This window comes from Tachyglossus aculeatus, unplaced genomic scaffold, assembly GCF_015852505.1.
Source record: "Tachyglossus aculeatus isolate mTacAcu1 unplaced genomic scaffold, mTacAcu1.pri scaffold_123_arrow_ctg1, whole genome shotgun sequence".
In the NCBI taxonomy this organism is placed as follows: Eukaryota; Metazoa; Chordata; class Mammalia; order Monotremata; family Tachyglossidae; genus Tachyglossus; species Tachyglossus aculeatus.
In genome coordinates, this window is record NW_024044852.1 from 52,962 (window position 1) to 72,039 (window position 19,078).

The 19,078-nt window shown below is 48.3% G+C and overlaps 1 protein-coding gene across 1 annotated transcript; it reads right to left on the bottom strand.

Moving 5' to 3' along the window:
* Positions 1 to 2,131: 2,131 nt before the first annotated feature.
* LOC119922735 (olfactory receptor 1G1-like) lies at positions 2,132 to 16,757 on the bottom strand. Its single transcript, XM_038742411.1, has 3 exons — positions 16,269 to 16,757; positions 5,478 to 5,494; positions 2,132 to 3,071 (listed from the first exon to the last, which is right to left on the bottom strand). Exons 1-3 carry the CDS (start codon positions 16,755 to 16,757, stop codon positions 2,132 to 2,134), a joined length of 1,446 nt encoding a protein of 481 aa, XP_038598339.1.
* Between the last annotated feature and the right edge of the window lie 2,321 nt (positions 16,758 to 19,078).

A 19,078-nucleotide genomic window follows, 5' to 3' on the forward strand; every position in this document is an offset into this window, starting at 1 on the left:
ACATAGGGGCTTTCCCTGATTAAGCTTTATTTTCCCTGACTTCCTCTCTCTTCTGTATCATCTGTGCACTTGGATTTGTTACCTTTGGGAAATTGATATTGACCTCACCCTCAACCCTACATCACTTATATGCATATCCATAATTGACATTCCCTGCAAAGTCCAGCATCACATCCTAATAACGATTAGGAAATGGATTGAAGGAAGTGTAGTTTACACCTTTCAGCACATTTCACCTTGAAATAGGTTTAGGGTGTCAGTAAATTTGTCTCGACAGCTGACTTAAAGAGCAGTGGCCAACCTTGCCCATTCAGCAATAAGGATAAAGATGGCATTTAAGTGCTCACTATGTGCCAAGCACTGTTCGAGGAGCTGGGATAGATACAGGGTAATCAGGTTGTCCCTTATGGGACTCACAGCCTTGATCCCCATTTTGCAGATGAGGTAACTGAGGCACAGAGAGGTCAAGTGACTTGCCCAAAGTCACACAGCTGATCAGTGGCAGAGCCTGGATTAGAACCCAGGACCTCTGACTTCCAAGCCCGTGCTCTGCCACAGAGATCTCTACTGTGAGGGGTCATTCATTCAATCATATTTACTGAGCTCTTACTGTGCATAGAGCACTGTAGTAAATGCTTGGAAAGTACAATTCAGCAATGGGTAGAAACAATCCCTACCCAACAACGGGCTCACAGTCTTGAAACGGGCTCACAGTGTAGAAACCATTTTGTCATTAACTTTTTTGTGTAGAAGAGTCAAACAGTATGACATCTTTAAGTAGTTGGTGCGCAAAAGGCCAATTATACAGTGTAAGCACCCTGTAATGTCCCTTCATTGTGAATCTGCTTTAAATAATGACTACTGTGGTATTTCAGTGTACTAGATGTTAGGGTAGATAGAAGATAATCAGGTCAGACACAGTCCTTGTCCCACGTGGGACTGCCCATCTGTTATCTGATTCTGATTATCTTATATTTACCCCGAGTTCTTAGTATAATGTTTGGCACATAGTATGCATCTAATGATGCTTAAGTGCTGAGAAGCAGCATGGCCTAGTGGATAGAGCATGAGTTTGGGAGTCAGAGGATCTGAGTTCTAATATTGACTCGGCCACTTGCTTGCTGCATGACTTTGGGCAAGTCACTTGACTTCTGTGCCTCAGTTTCCTCATCCGGAAGGTGGGGATTAAGACTGTGAGCCCCACGTGGGCCAACCTGATTGCCTTGTGTCTACCCGAGTGCTTAGAACAGTGCTTGGCTCATAGTAAGCGCTTAACAAATGCCACCATCATCATCATCACCTTGGGCAAGTCACTTCACTTCTGTGGTCCTCAGTTTCTTCATCTATAAAATGGGGATTAATTCCTACTCCCTCTTACTTAGACTGTGTCCATCTTGATTATTTTGTATCTGTTGCAGAGTTTAGTACAGTGCTTAGCACACAGTAAGCTCTTACATGGTAAACTGAAGATTCTGGGCCTTCCTAGACTGAGCCCCCTTTTTCCTCTCCTCCTCCCCATTCCCCCCTGCCCTACCTCCTTCCCCTCCCCACAACACCTGTATATATGTTTGGACAGATTTATTACTCTATTCATTCTACTTGTACATATTTACTATTCTATTTATTTTGTTAATGATGTGCATCTAGCTTTAATTCCGTTTGTTCTGACGACTTGACACCTGTCCATATGTTTTGTTTTGTTGTCTGTCTCCCCCTTCTAGACTGTGAGCCCATTGTTGGGTAGGGACCATCTCTATATGTTGCCAACTTGTACTTCCCAAGCACTTAGTACAGTGCTCTGCACACAGTAAGTGCTCAATAAATACGATTGAATGAATAAAGATCCATCTTCCCCTCTCAACTGTAAACCTGTTGTGGGCAGAGAATGTGTCCACGAACTCTGTTGTATTGTACTCTACCCAGCGCTTTATACAGGTCCCTGCACACAGTAAGTACTCAATAAATACTGATGATTGATTTATTGATTGATCAAGGTGGTAAATAAAGTAAATAAGTGCCTCAAGAGAGTGAGTGCAGAATCTGCAAAGTAGGGGCCCAGAACAGAGGCTGTGGGACACTGACAATTAGCGGATGACAGGGGAAAGAGTTGCTAACAAACAAGATGAAGGGATTACAGTCTCTGGAAGAAGCCAGATTTCTTACTGATGAATTTTCTCAGGGCCACTTTCATGTCCTTGTTTCTCAGGCTGTAGATGAAAGGGTTCAGCATGGGGGTCACCACCGAGTACATCACCGACACTATAGATTCTTTCCTGGCCATGTGGGGGGACCGGGGGACAAAGTAGACCCCGATGGTAGTACCATAGAACAAAGAGACCACGGACAGATGAGAGCCACAGGTGGAGAAAGCTTTATACCTTCCCCTGGCAGATGGGATTCTCAAAATAGTGGAGAAAATACGATTGTAAGAGAACAGAAGGCCCGTGAGGGGACCTAGCCCTAACAGAGCTCCAAGAACAAACAGCAATACTTCATTGATGAGTGGATCAGTGCAGGAAAGTTTTATGATCTGAGTAGGTTCACAGAAGAAGTGATGGATTTTATTGTCTGAACAGAAGGATAGTCGAAGCACCAGTAAAGTATGTGTCAGAGCATGGAGACTGCTGATGATCCAAGAGCCAGAAACCATCAGGGCACAGAGCCATGGACTCATGATGGTGGTGTAGTGGAGTGGGTGGCATATGGCCACGTAGCGGTCATAAGCCATCCCGGTGAGGAGAAAGTGGTCCAGGCTTATGAACAGAATGAAGAAATATATTTGCACCAGGCACCCTGCGTAGGATATGGATTTGCTGTGGGTCTGAATGTTGACCAGCATGTTGGGGACCGTGGTGGACAGGAGACAGACGTCGGCCAGGGAGAGGTTGGTGAGGAAGAAGTACATGGGGGTGTGCAGGTGCGGGTCGGAGCCAATAGCCAGGATGATGAACAGGCTCCCCAGGAACCCGAGCAGGTACATCCAGAGAAACAGTATGAAGAGCAGCTCCTGCTGCTCTGCCCGGTCAGACAGTCCCAGGAGGAGGAATTCCAAGATGCCGGTTTGGTTTCCCCTCTCCATGGGGCCAGAGGATCTGCTGGGGGAAACGTGGCAGGAGAATGGGATGTTGAAGCAATCATATCCTGTTTCTGCCTGTTCCTAGGCCTGTGCAGTTGCCAGGGAAAGAACTGGCAGAATAAGTAGTAAAGGTGAACAGCGTGGCCTAGTGGAAAGAGCACAGGCCTTGGATTCATACAATCTGGGTTCTAATAATGGCTCTTCCACTTGCATGCTGTTTGTCCTTGGGCAGTCACTTACCTTCTCTAGGCCTCAGTTTCCTTAACTGTAAAATGGGGATTCCCTATGTGTTCTCCTTCCTATTTAGACTGTGTGCCCCATATATATAGACAGAGACTGTGTCCAACCTGATTAGCTTGTATCTACTCCAGTGTTTAGATCAGTGCTTGGAACATAGTAAGCATTTAACAAATAGTATCATTATTATTATTAGTAGTAGTATCATTATTATTCTTGTTATTGTTGTTACGGAAGGGACTCCCTAAGCTTGATATCAGACATATCCCCACATTTTCCATTCAGAAGGTAAGATGCCTGGCTGGGCTGGGATTAGAGGCTGGCGAACTTGTTCATTTGAGATTCTCTGGTTTGTATTCTCGGACCTTCCTGTCTCCTGCATTGCTCCCCTCTCCCAAACACATTCAAATGAGTTGTCCCCTGCTTTAGGAGTTAATCATTCTATTTAATCTACATCTCATCTATCCAGTCACAGACCTCTTGTGCACTGGATTCCTTTGGGCCTGAAACTGTCTCCCCATTCATATCTGCAGTATAATCACTCTCCCCTCCTTTGAAACCCTCCTCAAATCATATCTCCTCCAAGAAGTCTTTCCTGACTATGCCCTGTATTTCCCCTATCTGCCCTTGCTTCTGCATCGACTGCACACTTGATTGTGTACTCCTTAAGCCGTTTAACACTCATCCCAATGACAAAGCACTCATGCATATATCATTATACTCTATTTCAATCAATCATGTTTAATGAGTGCTTATGTCGTGTAGTGTACTGTGCTAAATGTTTGGGAGACAGGTTCACTGTTCACAAGGGTCTCGAGGGGGAGACAGACATTAACATAAATAAATGACTTATGAATAAATATATAAGTGCTGTGGGGCTGAGGGAGGGGTGAATAAAGGGTGCAAATCCAAGTGCAAAGATGATATAGAAGGGAGTGGGAGAAGAGAAAATAAGGGTTTAATCAGGAATGGCCTCTTGGAGGAGATGTGCTTTCAGTGAGGCTTTGGAGGCGGCAAGAGTGATCGTCTGTCAGATACGAAGAGGGAGGGTGTTCCAGGCCAGAGGCAGGATGTGGGCAAGAGGTTGGCAGTGAGATAGAAAAGATTGAGGTTCAGTGAGTAGGTGGGCATTAGAGGAGAGAAATGTGTGGACTGGGTTGTAGTAGGAAATCAGGGAGGTAAGGTAGGAGAGGGCAAATTTATTTAGTGCTTTTAAGCCTATGGTAAGGAGTTTCTGTTTGATGTGGAGGTGGATGAGCAACCAATAGAGGTTTTTGATGAGTGAGGAAACATGGACTGAATGGTTTTGTCGAAAAGTGATCCGGGCAGCAGGCTGAAGTATGAATCAAAGTGGGGAGAGACAGGAGGCAGGGAGATCAACAAGAATGCTGATGCAGTAATCAAGGTGGGTTAGGATAAGTACTTGGATTAATATGGTAGCAGTTTGGATAGGGAAGGGCAGATTTTGTCAATGTTGTGAAGGTTGAACCGACAGGATTTGGTGGCAGGTCGAATATGTAGGTTGAATGAGAGAGTTGATTTGAGGATACCACCAAGGTATGGACTTGTGAGACAGGGAGGATGGTGGTGCTGTCTATAGTGATGGGACAGTCAGGGAGAGGACAAGGTTTGGGTGGGAAGATAAGGAGTTTTGTTTTGGACGTGTTAGTGAATGAACACCAAGGGAGTGGGTATAGATAAATAATAGAAGGAGACCCAGAGCTGAGCCTTGAGGGACTCCCACAGTTGAGAGGGGGAGACAGAGGAGGCATCCACAAAAGAGACAGAGAAGGAGTGACTATTAACTATTTACTATTTCCCCTATCTGTAGCTTATTTTAATGTCTGTCTTCCCCTGTACACTGTAAGCTCTCTGTGGACAGAGAACATATCTACCAACTCTATTATACTATACTTTCCAAAGCACTTAGTACAGTGCTGTGCACACAGTAAGCATTCAATAAATACCATTGATTGATTGATTGATTGATTATGCACCTTAAGATTGGAACTGAAGCAGGGATTGCACTGCTTAGGGGAAGAAGGAAAATGAAAACCCATTTGCATAGTCTCAGCCTTCAAACTGTCTCCTAACTCAAAATGTTTTTCAAACGCAAGACCATTGAACAGAGCAGTTGGAATAAAGCCAAGGCGTCCTTGCACGCGGTGACATCACCGTAGGCTGAGTCAATGCCAGCTCAGGAATCCAGCAGGAGCTGGGAGGACTTGTCAGCTGTGTGACTTTGGGCAAGTCACTTAATTTCTCTGTGCCTCAGTTACCTCGTCTGTAAAATGGGGATTAAGACTGTGAGCCCCCCATGGGACAACCTGATCACCTTGTAACCTCCCCAGCGCTTAGAACAGTGCTTTGCACATAGTAAGCGCTTAATAAATGCCATTAAAAAAAAACCCAGGGGGAAGAAAGTGTTTAAAGGCTTTAGATGAGAATGGAAAAGTGAGGGCCACCTCAGCAGGAAACTGCCATGCTGGTAGGTGCCTGCATGGCAGAGAAAGCATCCCTGCCTCTGAGTCCATGGGCAGCTGGGTAACCTTTGACACCCTTGAGACTAGAGATCTGTGGTAGGGGGAGAAGTCCCCATTTTGTTGGTCCCTATTTTGCAGATGATGTACCCGTGGCCCAGAGAAGGGAAATGGCTTTCCCAAGGCCCAACAGCACACAGGTCCCTCTAGACTGTGAGCTCGTCCTGGCGGGGAATGTGTTTGATGTTGTGTTGTTCTCTCCCAAGCACTTAGTACGGTACTTTGCAAACAGTAAGCACTCAATAATACAAATCATAATAATAATAATGATAATAATAAGTGGTGGAGCTGGGATTAGAGCACATGAGAAGCAGAGTGGCTTAGAGACAAGAGCACGGGCTTGGAAGTCAGAGGACATGGGTTCTAATCCCAACTCCACCACTTACCTGCTGCGTGACCTTGGGCAAGCCACTTAACTTCTTTGTGCCTCAGTGATCTCATCTGTAAAATGGGGATTAAGACTGAGGTGTCAAAATCGGAGAGGAGAGCCGTAGCGAATGTAGAGTGGCTGCTGCTGGCGGGATGCCGACATGAAATGAATATGCGACTGGAAAGTAAAAGTAAAGCCTGTGGACAGCAGCGTGGGAAGCTGTGGGAAGCAGCGTGGCTCAGTGGAAAGAGCACGGACTTTGGAGTCAGAGGTCAGGGGTTCAAATCCCAGCTCCGCCAATTGTCAGCTGTGTGACTTTGGGCAATTCACTTAACTTCTCTGTGCCTGTTACCTCATCTGTAAAATGGGGATTAAGACTGTGAGCCCCCTGTGGGACAACCTGATTACCTTGTATCCCCCCAGCGCTTAGAACAGTGCTTTGCACATAGTAAGCGCTTAATAAATACCATTATAAAAAAAATAAAATAAAAGCCCGCGAAGCCGAAAAGGTGGCTCGCGAGAACCAGGAGTCGAAAGAGCTTTATGTGGGACTCCTACAAACAGCAAATAAGACCACCGAAGAAGCAGTCGAGAAGGGGGCGTCATCTTGGAATGCAGACTAGCAATGCTGAAGGGGCGACCGATGGGCCTCCTTAGGGTACAGGCACTTATAAAGGGCACCAACTGGGACCCGAACGTCTGGCACCCAGATGAAGAATTGGGTGATAAAGAAATGTTAAACACCATAGAAGAAGACATCGAGGGAAGGGTATGACCCCCTCATCACTCAGGAAACTAAAACTACCCTGAGCCCTAAAGGGGTAGGGGACCCCTAATCCAAAGACCACATCACTGTACGGGATTATACCCCGGCGGAACTGATGGAGGTCCACAAGCAATACCAGCAGCGCCTCGAGAAATGCTGCTGTCCTGGATGGTCCGACGCTGGGACCAGGGGGGTGATGGGATTATGTTAAGCGCACAGCAAGTAGCAGCTACCCCCCAAGTCAGGCAGCAGTTGAAGATGGGTCAGGCCAACAGGGGTAACCACTCCCTGATGGATTGGGTAGTGGCCACCGCAAAAGACACCTGGGCCACCCCGGATGAGCTACCCTCTGAACCAGAAGATGGGGTGGATATAGAAGGGGTATGCGTGTTATTGAGAAGTTTGGGAATGAGACAGCAAATATATGCCATGGGAGATTATAGCCCTGATGCAGCACCCTTGAATTCTGGGATGCGCAGTAAGCTCCTCCGGTTGGCGCCCCATAACATAGAGGGAGTGTTGCTGTCCCTGGTTGAGGAAATGATGGGCAAGCCTGTCATAGATCTTATACTGGCTTTGGAATCTGTGGGGTCTGATTACAAAACCTAGGAGGATTCGAGGGGTGGCCCCGACAAAACCCATCGCTCTGGAAGGAGCAATACAGAAGGTATCCTGATCCCAACTGTGGAGAGATTTAATAGTGGCCGGGACCAAATGAGAAAAGATAGATAAGCAGTCAAACAGTGTGCTGTTTGCCCTGTGGAAAAAATTACCTAAGGATCAGAGGTAGACCGCAGGGGAAGGCAAACACATAGCTGAAGCATATGAAAATGTCAACAGGAGCAAAAGAGGAGGCCCGTTCACTTGCTGTATCCGGACCTGAGCGAATGGAGAGACCAGCCATTGGGAAGTGTGGCTCAGTGGAAAGAGCACGGGCTTTGGAGTCAGAGGTCATGGGTTCGCATCCTGGCTCTGCCACATGTCTGCTGTGTGACTTTGGGCAAGTCACTTAACTTCTCTGAGCCTCAGTTACCTCATCTGTAAAATGGGGATTAAGACTGTGAGCCCCACGTGGGACAACTTGATCCCATTGTATCCCCCCACTGCTTAGAACAGGGCTTTGCACATAGTAAGCGCTTAACAAATGCCATTATTATTACTATTATTATAAGTGGCCAAGGCCCCTTCCTTCGGGTCAGGTCAATCGGAGGGGATCGGAGGCCATACTTTACCCTGACCAATTACTGGGGTCCCCTGAATATTCAGTCCACCCTCACCTTGATAGACACTCATGCAGAAGTCACCCCTGTACACAGGGACCCCAGCAAATTTACGGGCCTCAGTATGTGCATAGAAGGATTTGGGGGGCACAGCAGCTCCACCGTGAGAACCACCCTCCGATTGGGTTTGGGCCGTATGGTCCCCGCCACCTATCAGGTTGTCATCATGGCAGTACCCGAGTGTATATTGGGGCTGGTGACATTTGAGGACTCGGGACCCCCTCCCTCGATCCCTTCGGGGCTAATTTCTGAGAACTGGCCTGTAGAGAAGGGGGAGGGGGTGCCGCCAACTGGCACATGGTACACTGATGGGTCAGCCAAAGGGAACCCGAGTACATGGGCTGTAGTTGTAGTCCACTTCTCACGGATACCACCCTCTGGGAAGAAGGGGTCTGTCAGTCCAGCCAATGAGCTGAACTCAGGGTGGTATGGATGCTCCTATCCACACACCCTGATGTAGATGCCTTGGCAACTGACTCTTGGGCCATATACAACGGCCTAGCCACATAGTTGGGGGTGTGGGAAGCCAAGGGGTGGAAGGTAGTACGGGGAGAGGTATGGGGAAAAGAGATGTGGCGTAACTTCTCCTGAATATTAAGAGCCCAGGAAGCCCTCCTCACTGTTTACCGTGTGCCAGCTCATCGGGGGACCCCCGGGAACGAGGAGGCAAACGTGCTTGCACAAGTGAGGGAGGCAAGACCCACCAACACCATCCAGTGGGTGCATGAGGCACTAGCTCATAGTGGGGTGGATGCCACGTATCGAGCCCTCCGGGGACGGGGGTGGGAAGGAACCCACAGGGAGGTACGCAAATTCTTGCAAGACTGTGAACATTGTATGCAAAAGAATTTGTGGCCCTATGGCCAACATAGGGCCCCTTCCCTTAAGCCAGGGAAAGAGATATGTGCTCATCACAGTGGATACTCATATGGGAGTGGCATTCACCTACCCGGTGGCAGCAACCACTCAGGTTGCCACTATACAAGGGCTTCAGATGATTGGGGCTGGATATGGCTTGCTGGCCTACCTAGACACCCACTTTACGGGGCGCCAGGTCAAGAAGTCAACATGATATTCTGTGGCCCTTACCTGGCTGGAAGGTGACACCACCACTGCAGCACCGTTGACTGACGGAACCGTGTGGTGGGATGCCGCCCCTAAAGGGTGACAGCTTCCTGCCACTGTAATCGCAGCTGGAGAATACAATGGGATATGGGAGACTGTGACGGCATTCAACAACACTGTGCAGGTGCCCTGCCACATGCTGGATACTTCTCCTGATTGGAGGGTGAACGTCACAATGTCAAAGGCAAATGTCACCAATGTCACGGAGGTGGACACCATGTTGTTGCAGATCACCAATGACACGGGCGCAAAAATGGCCTGGCTGTGCCTCAGCCTGATAACTGAGAAATGGGCCGGATATGAGGATCAGAGAGCATTAGAAGCACCCATCATGCTGTCTAGGAGATGCCCCTCCCGGATCACCCCTCCATGGCCCAAGTATGGTTATAGGCTGAACGCCTCCACACCAGGCTGGGAAAACTCCACAGATGGTTCCTGGACTTCGGGCACACCCCTGCTGGTTGTCAAAGTTATACCAGACAATATGGACAATAGATACTCAGGGACCAGGGCCGCATACCTATGGGAAGCCACCCTGGAAGGGGCTTGCCTGTTCACCCACTCGGTGGACTACTGAGGCAATCTCCTGGTCATTGGAGCCTTGGTGGATAGACACCCATCACCCAAACTGCTCCACTGCCCTGGTCCAGCTCTGGCAACAATGGACCTGGTGGGTGGGGAGCCGGAAGCCGGCAAGGGCCCCCAGACGACGGAAGAGAGACATCACTGGGTGGGTTGGCAGCACACTGGGAGTATGGAAGCAAGAGAACATACAAGACCTGTGGGATGCGCGAGACCGAAACCTCCAATACGAAAGCCGGATCCAGCAACTAATTAGCGCTGAAATGTTGCAGGATGCCAGAGGTTGGAAAAGAATAGTAAAGTCAGCTGAAGCTCTGAAAACGTGGGCAGGCACCTTCATAGGGGAGCTGGCCCGCTGGGCCCAAAACATCACCTGGTTGGAGGCCTGCATCCAGACTCAGTTAGGACTGCTACTATATCTCACCACCCTAATGGAAGAAGTAAGCCAAGCTCTGTGGGCCCCCAACCTGGCTCGCCTGTATCCACCTGATGGGCAACTCACCCCTGCGGACCGTGGCCCTAGTAGGATTAGGGATAGTGTAAGGATGGCAGATGGGTGGTCCCCCTGGGAGAAAGGTGGGGTTGGTGGAATGGGTCCAGGAATCAGTGGAAGCCCTTCTCCCCATTTAGATGTACCCAAGTAAAGAGGGATTGGTTCAGCTCACATGACCCCAGGGGGTGTGGGAGCATGCAGGACAGTTGGCAGGCAGGCAGTGTGAAGCAGCGTGGCTCAGTGGAAAGAACAAGGGCTTGGGAGCCAGAGGTCATGTGTTCTAATCCCGGCTCCACCACTTGTCAGCTGTGTGACTTTGGGCAAGTCACTTAACTTCTCTGTGCCTCAGTTACCTCATCTATAAAGTGGGGATTAAGACTGTGAGCCCCACGTAGGACAACCTGATAAACTTGTATCCCCCCAGCGCTTAGAATAGTGCTTCACACATAGTAAGTGCTTAACAAATGCTATTACTATTGGCCGATTTCCATTGCCAGGGTAGAAGAGGGAAACTACTGGTGTTTGGATAAAGGGAAATTTGGTTAGGTGTGCGGAGAACAGATAAACATAACCATGATCACCTTTAATTATAATGTTAGTGCTGCTTGTGCTAATCTAGTGCTTGTTTGTAGTAATATGTCCTTAGTAGGGTTGCGCATTGGTAATCGCACCGACTTCTCCAGGTGGGAGTGTCATGAACACCACATCCTCTTCTGGGATGTTCCAACAGATCTAGTGGACTCAGTAGCTTGGCCGGAGCAGGTGGAGGAGGCCACAAAAGGGATATGACAAGCTCTGGCAGATTCACAGCAAGATTGGTACCACACTGTGCTCTGCCTAACCAAAGCCAGACTTCAGATATGAACACTGAACCAAAAGATGGTGACAGACTGCGGGTGTTTCTCATGGCTGCTGGGGTGCGGGAGTATAGGAATGGGATATTGGTCCCAGTGGATCGTGCTAGGGTGCGTCGTGCTCTGTGCAGCTTTGGTGCTAGGATGCTATTACTTGCACAGGCCATCCGTCAAGACTATTGTGGACCCCAGCTCCAGGTTGCTCCAGGCATATGGTGGGGGCGAAGGGGTGGAGTGTGGGAAGAGTGCCCTATCTGTGAATTCACCCCGTCCCTCCACCTGAGCAACCCACAGCAAGGACACGGAACGACTACACTGCAAGGTTGCGGAATGGGAATTGTCCCAGATAGACATCCTCGGAACACGGGAAGGGGTAACTGGTATGAGGGGGCTTCATATATAAGAGACATTGCTGCTACTATTAGTTGTAGGCGTTAAACTGAGCCCTGCAGAGCTTGCCTGCTGATTAGGGCTTGGGCCCCCCACTCCCTCAACCTTCGCTTGCTTGCTGCGCTACAGCTATATAAGTTCACCCAATAAAGAGGCAGAACTGATCACTCTGGCTCAGTATCTGGTCTTTGGCTCATCGTCACTCAATCCAAAGTACCCTGAGCCGCCCTCTGGTAGGCGACCCCAGCTGACTTGGGGGGCATCTCCCCAAACCTTCTCTGATTAAGCCCTCATTTCTCCTGTTCCCCCTCCCTCTCTGCATCACTCTTGCACTAGGATTTTCACCGTTTATTCACCCCACCTTCAGCCCCACAGTACTTTTGTTCATATCCATAATTTATTTTCATGTCCATCTTCCCCTCTAGACTGTAAGCTCCTTGGAGGCAGGGAACATGTCTGTCAGCTCTGTAATATTGTACTCTCCTAAGTGCTTAATACAGTGTTCCACACACAGTACACGCTCAATGGATACCATCAATTGATCAAAATCATTTTTCTCACTTTTCTAATTTAAACTATAAAGCCTGTTTGCCTTGTGTTCTGGGGACACACAGGGTCCACTCAGGGACCACAGTAGCCACAGGGTCTCATACGGGGCCCACACTAGCGAGGGACCTACACTCTGAGCCATAGCATAGCATGCTATAGCCTAGCCTAGCCTAGCCACTTCTATTACTTCCCTATGCATTTGTACCCTTCCTCTACACTTGAGTATATTTGCGTGATCAATTGAACATTCAGCTCATTATCCTGTTGTCTCTATTGGTAAATATTTTTATGCCTGCCTCCTCCATTAGAGTGTAAGCTCCTTGTGTGCTCTTTGTGTTGTGGGCTCTTTGTGTTTCTGTTATTCTTTCCCAAGACCTTAATACAATGCATTGTTTCCAGTGGGTGCTCAGTAAATATTCTTTAGACTATGACTACTACAAAATGCCTCAGAGGACAGCTCCCATCCCAGGCACAGTGCAGGGCTTGAGGGTAACCCCACTTATTTCTGTGCCAGCTGAGAGTTCAAGTACAAGGCCTGAGGTGAGAATTGCCTGGTGCAGGGCACCACCTGCAACAGGGTGCAATGCTGGGAGCCAGGAAGGGTCAGTGGTGCTCAGGGCTTCACTGGACCTCAGTGTTTCAGGTCTCATGATCCCCCCATTTCTTTCAGCTCAGTGGCTCCTTAGGCAATCAATAGATTGGACAATTGATTATATTTATTGTACGCTAACTGTGCAGAGCACTGTACTAAGAGCCTGGGAAATTACAATGGAGTTGGTCCAAGTGATTCCTGCCTACAAGGAGTTTACACTCTAGTTGAGGAAACAGACATAAAATAAATGACAGATAGAGGAAATGGCAGAGAATAAGTACAGGTACTTAAGGCTGTGGAGCTGGGGGTGGGGTGAGCAACAAAAATGTTTAAGGAGTACAGACTCAAGGGCACAGGTGATGTAGAAGAAAGAGTGAATACATTGGGGAGGAGAAGGTTGTCAGGGAAGGCTTCTTACTATAAATATGATTTTCAAAGGACTTTGAAGATGGGATAGCCGTGGTCTGTTGGATAGGAAGGTGGGGGCTGGGGCAGGGGAATTCCAGGAAGAAGAGAGGATGTGAGCAAGGGGTTGGTAGTAGGAAAAATGAGGTCAAGGCACAGGGAGTAGGTGGATGCTAGAGGAGTAGAGTGTACTGACTGAGTTATAGTAGATTAGTGCTATTAGGTAGGATGGGGAGAGCTGATTGAATGCTTTAAAGCCAATGGTAAGGAATTTCTCTTGGATGTGGAGGTGGAGAAGCAACCATTTGATAGTTCTGAGGAGGGGGGAAATGTGCACAGAACAGTTTCTAAGAAAAATTAAGTCTGGACTTGAGTGGGGAGAGACTGGAAGGCAGAGAAATCAGCCCGGGGGCTGATTCAATAGTTGAGGTAGGAAATGATAAATGATATGATCCATATGGTAGGAGTTTAGATGGGGCAGATTCTATTAATGTTGTGAAGGTAGAACCAACAGGATTTGGTGGCAGACCGAAAATGAGGGTTAAATGAGAGAGATGAGTCGAGGATAGTGCTAGGTTTGTAGGCTTGTGAGACAGGGAGGATGGTGGTGTTATTTACAGTGCTCAGAAAGTCAAGGAGAGGAGAGGGTTTGGGGAGGAAGACAAGGAGTTCTGTTTTGGACATGTTAAGTTTGAGGTGAAGAGAGGCCATCAAAGTAGGGATGCCTTGAAGGCAGGAGGAAATGTGAGATTACAGAGAAGGAGAGAGATCAGGGCTGGAGAGGTAGATTTGGGAATCATCCATGTAGAGATGGTAACTGAAGCTGTGGGAATGAATGAGTTCTCCAGGGCAGTGGGTGTAAGATGGAGAAAAGAAGGGGACTCAGAACTGAGTCTTGAGTGACTGGCACAGTTAGGGCGTGGGAGCAGAGGAGTAGCCAGCAAAACACACCGAGAAGAAGCAGCCAAAGAAATGGGAGAAGAAGCAGGAAAGGACAATATCAATGAAGCCAAATTTAGGGTCCACAGTGTCAAAGACAGCTGAGAGGTCTAGGAGAATTAAGATGGAGTGGAGGCTGTTGGATTTGATGACAATGAGGTCATTGGTGACCTTTGAGAAAAGAGTTGTGGTGGGGTGAAGGAGATGGAAGCCGGATTTCAGGAGAGAATTAGAAGAGTGGAATTGAAGATAGCAAATGTAGGCAGGTCACTCAGGGAGTTTTGAGAGGAATGATAGCAGGGAGAAGGAGCATAACTGGAGGGAGCCATGTGATGAAGGGAAGTTTTTTTTTAAGATACAGGATACATGAGCATGTTTGAAAGCAGCAGGGAAGGAGTCATTGGAGAGTGAGTGGTTGAAGATGGCAGTCAGAGGGAAGATAGGAGGGTGCAAGTGTTTGGACAAAGTACCTTTGTATCGATGGCACTGGAGGTGCAGGTGGAGGGGGTGGATTTTGAGAGGAGGTGGGAGATCTCTTGAAGTAATGTTGGAAAGGATGGGAGAATCAAAAAGGGAGCAGGAAGAGAAAGGGACTGGAGGGGTGCAGGGGAGATTTTGGGGAGATCGCTCTTGATGGTTTCAATTTTTTCAACAAAGTACATTAATAATAATTATAATAATGTTATTATTATACGCTGGGGAAGGGGGCTGAGATGTGCTTGTAGCCCCAATATTGGACCAGAGTGAATGCTAAAGTTCTCCCACCGTGATTGGGAAGAGGCATGGGTGCTCCTGTGTGCTGGAACAGGAGGACCTTCCCTACCTGTGCAGGTTGTCTTTGGGTCAGTCGGGCAATGAAGGCTGCCTGCACTGTCCTCCTCCTTTGTCCCTTCGGTTGATGGGCCTCGTGGTGTGGAACTTGTCCTGGAACAATCAATGCAGCTGAGGAGGAAGAGGAATGGGGGACTGTGGGGCTCCAGCTAGGAGCACTGCCTCCTCAACCACAGGGGCAGTGCTGGTGTGAGTGGAGCTTATGGCAGGACTATTTGCAGGAGTCTCTGGTCCCTCAGGCCCCACAGGTTATGGCTCCCCCAGCTCCTTGTTAGATACAAACAAACTCTCAGTGCCAGGTCTCCCTACAGGGTTTTGCTTAGGGAGATGTCCCAGAAGATTTTCTTTTTTAAGTGGTATTTGTTAAGTGCTTACCATGTGTCAGGCACTGTACTAAGTGTGGGGTAGATACAAGATAACAGGGATGGACACAATCCCCGTCTCACAAGGGACTCGCAGTCCTAATCTCCGTTTCATAGATGAGGTAAATGAGGCCCAGAAAAGTTAAGTGACTTGCCCAAAGTCACACAGCAGACAAATGATCACCTGGGATTAGAATCCAGGTTCTCTGACTCCCACGTCCCTGATCTTTCCACTGGGCCACACTGCTTCTCTGTTCAACAGAATATTGTTGACCATAATGGAGGATGGTAAACTCTCACTAGGAATGGACTCCTTACAAAAAACAAACAAAGCAAAATTGTACGTAATAAAAAGTATGTGGTCTATGAGAGCTGGCTAAACTTTCTCAGAAAAATAAGCTTCAGGTTAATCCGCAAGTCAGAATCCTCGAGAGAAGACACTTTTCCTGTTGAATGTATTTCTCAGGGCCTCTTTCATGTTCTTGTTCCTCAGGCTGTAGATAAAGGGATTCATTGTGGGGATGACCACTGTGTACAGCACAGACACTATCAAGCCCTTACTGAATGCTTGGGTAGATGTTGGACAAAGGTAGGTTCCAAGAACAGTGCTGTAGAATAAGGAGACCACGGAGAGGTGAGAGCCACAGGTGCTGAAAGCTTTCCACCTTCCCCCTGCAGATGGGATTCTCAATATGGTGGAGATGATGCGAATGTAAGAGAACAGGAGGCCAAATATTGGTCCTACCCCAATCAGTCCTGCAAAGACAAACACCATTAGTTTATTGATGACGATGCTAGAACAGGAAAGCTCTAGGATCTGGTAAAGTTCACAGAAGAAGTGAAGAATTTCACGATTGGAACAGAAGGATAAGCGAACCACTAATAGGGTGTGTATGAGGGCATGGAGGGAACTGAAGATCCAGGATCCAGCAACCAGCAGGCTACAGAGCCGGGGGCTCATGATGGTTGTGTAGTGGAGGGGGTGGCATATGGCCTCGTAACGGTCATATGCCATCCCAGTGAGGAGAAAGTGGTCCAGACCTCCAAACAGAATGAAGAAGTACATTTGCGTCAGGCAGCCAGCGTAGGATATGGATTTCTCGTGGGTCTGAATGTTGACCAGCATCTTGGGGACCGTGGTGGATAGGAAGCAGATGTCGGCTAGGGAGAGGTTGGTGAGGAAGAAGTACATGGGGGTGTGCAGGTGCGGGTCAGAGCTGATGGCCAGGACAATGAGCAGGCTCCCCACAACGCCGAGAAGGTACAACCAGAGGAACAGGACGAAGAGGAGCTGCCACTGCTCTGCCCAGTTGGACAGTCCCAGGAGGAGGAATTCCGTGATGCTGGTTTGGTTTCCCTTCTCCATGGGGCTGGAGGATCTGCTGGGGGAGATATAGCATGCGATTGGCATGGTGGAGCAATCACATCCTGATTCAGACTCAGTCTAGATTTTATGCAGTTTAATGTGTGTGTGCTGAGGCAGGGCAGGGCAATCAGTGGAGAGACCCCTGCTGCTCGATTTCAGACATCTCCCCAGCTTTATTGGAAATGTGGTTGGGAGTCTGGGGTCTGGCTGGAGTATTTGTTCACCTGAGATTCTCCTGCTCACACTCTCCAGCATTCCTGGGGTCCTGGGTCCACCCTTCCTGGGCCCGTGTGTGTGTCCACACAAGGTGCAGTGGGTTCTATTTCCACCCCACCCCCAGGCACAGCACTGGGCTCTCCCGGTCCGGCTACTCTTCATTCTCTATGGAACACCCCATTAGAGACTCGGAGCCCATCATCAGTGGCCCCTCAGGCTCTCTCCTGAGCCTTCTCCAAGGAATCTGATTCCAATTCTCAGGCCAGGCCAACTCAGTACTAAGGAGAAAAACATGGGCCTCGCTCATTTTGGTGCCAAAAGAATATTGTTGGGTCCTGTTGATGGACTTTACAGTACTCGCAGCTGCTCTGCACCCTACCCTTAGCAAATGCCCCCCAACTCCTTCCTTATGCTTTCTCAGTAAGTTTACTTTTGCTTTCCTTTTAAGCTCAACTCACTTATTTCTGCAATGCTCAGCCCAATCCTCGCTCCCAGCCTTGTTTGTCTTCCTCGTGTCTGGAGTTCCCATAAGAATGAGGGTTCTGGTGTCTGCAGGGGGTGGTCCAATTGCTACAGTAGTTTCCCCTCCACCCACCCAACCATTTCAGGAGTGAAGCCAGATCTCTTTCAAGAGTGGAGGGTGGGTCATCCAAGCAGCTGGGGTCCCCATAAGAGGAAAGCCCCGATCTGGGACGAGCCGCTGGCTGGTCAGAGGAGTCTTCTTTCTCTCCCCCACGGTATGAAAGTAAAGCCGAAACCACCTAGGAAACACTGGGAAAGACTACAGCCGTTTGTACTCTAGTATTCTTGATTGGAGAGGAGAGAATCTTAGTAATTACCCGCTCCAAGTGCTGATTTAACTATTTGTTTTAATGTTGATAATTGGGGCCGTTAAATCTTCTAATGGCTCTTATTTTGGACTGTAATTTGTTGTTGTTCTTTTTCTTCTATTGGTCTCTTTTCCCTTACTTAGTGGGGTCAGGGTCCAGAGAACTGAGACCATGTCTTATGTTTTTCTTGAGGGCAGAGATTATGCCTGCCTACCCTCTTCTGTTGTGCTTTCCCAGGAGATTAGTATAGTGCTCTACACACAAGTGTTCAATGAATGCCAGTGATTAAATACCAGGGCTTAGTATGAGGTAAGTGCTCAACAGTAACACTAATAACATAATGAAAATGGCTATTATGATGTGATTTCTGCTTTTAAATCCTCTAGAAACCTTTGATGACAGGTAAACTTATCCCCCTCTTCTCCCTGTTCTGGCAGGAAATCCCACCTAATTAACTCCTTCAAGGTCCAGTCAGTAAACTCTTCCCCATCCCTGAATCCACCATTAAGCCCAGGCATATCCCAGGTTTAAACACTGCAGGTTGAAGTCTGTATCAGCGGGTATGAATGAGTTCTAGTTGGCTAGGAGGGATTCTAGGTGATTGGAGCCATGGAACTCTGTTGGGAGGTTCTGGTTCACGTTCACTGATCCATGCTGATTATACCCTCAGCCCAACTTTCTCCAGCCAGCGCTTCTTCTAGAGCAATCCTAGCATCCAGCAGTCTTCACCTGTGATGGCCCTTGACCAGTTAGGTCTTCAAAGACATCCTATCACTCCCAAGACCTGTCCTACCTCACTTCCCCTGCAAATCCTCACCTTGTTTTGCCCCTGACTCTTTTTTTAATGGTATTTGTTAAGTTCTTACTATTTGCCAGGCACTGTACTAAGTCCTTGGGTAGATGCAGGGCAATCAGGTTGACACTGTCCATGTCCCACATGGGGCTCACAGTCATAATTCCCATTTTACAGATGAGGTAAGTGAGGCACAGAGAAGTTCAATGACTTGCCCAAGGTCACAGGGCAGACAAGTGGCAGAGCTGGGGCTAGAACCCAGGTCTTTCTCACTCTCAGGCCCGTGTTCTATCCACTAGGCCAAGCTGCTTCTCAAGTTGAAAATTTGGCATCCATGATCTCATCTGGGACACCAGCCATCTACTTCACGCAACACAGGTGGATGGACCATTATTTATGGTATCTGTTAAGCACTTAATATGTGCCAGGTGCACTGTATTAAGCAGCGTGACTCAATGGATAGAGCACGGGCTTGGGAGTCA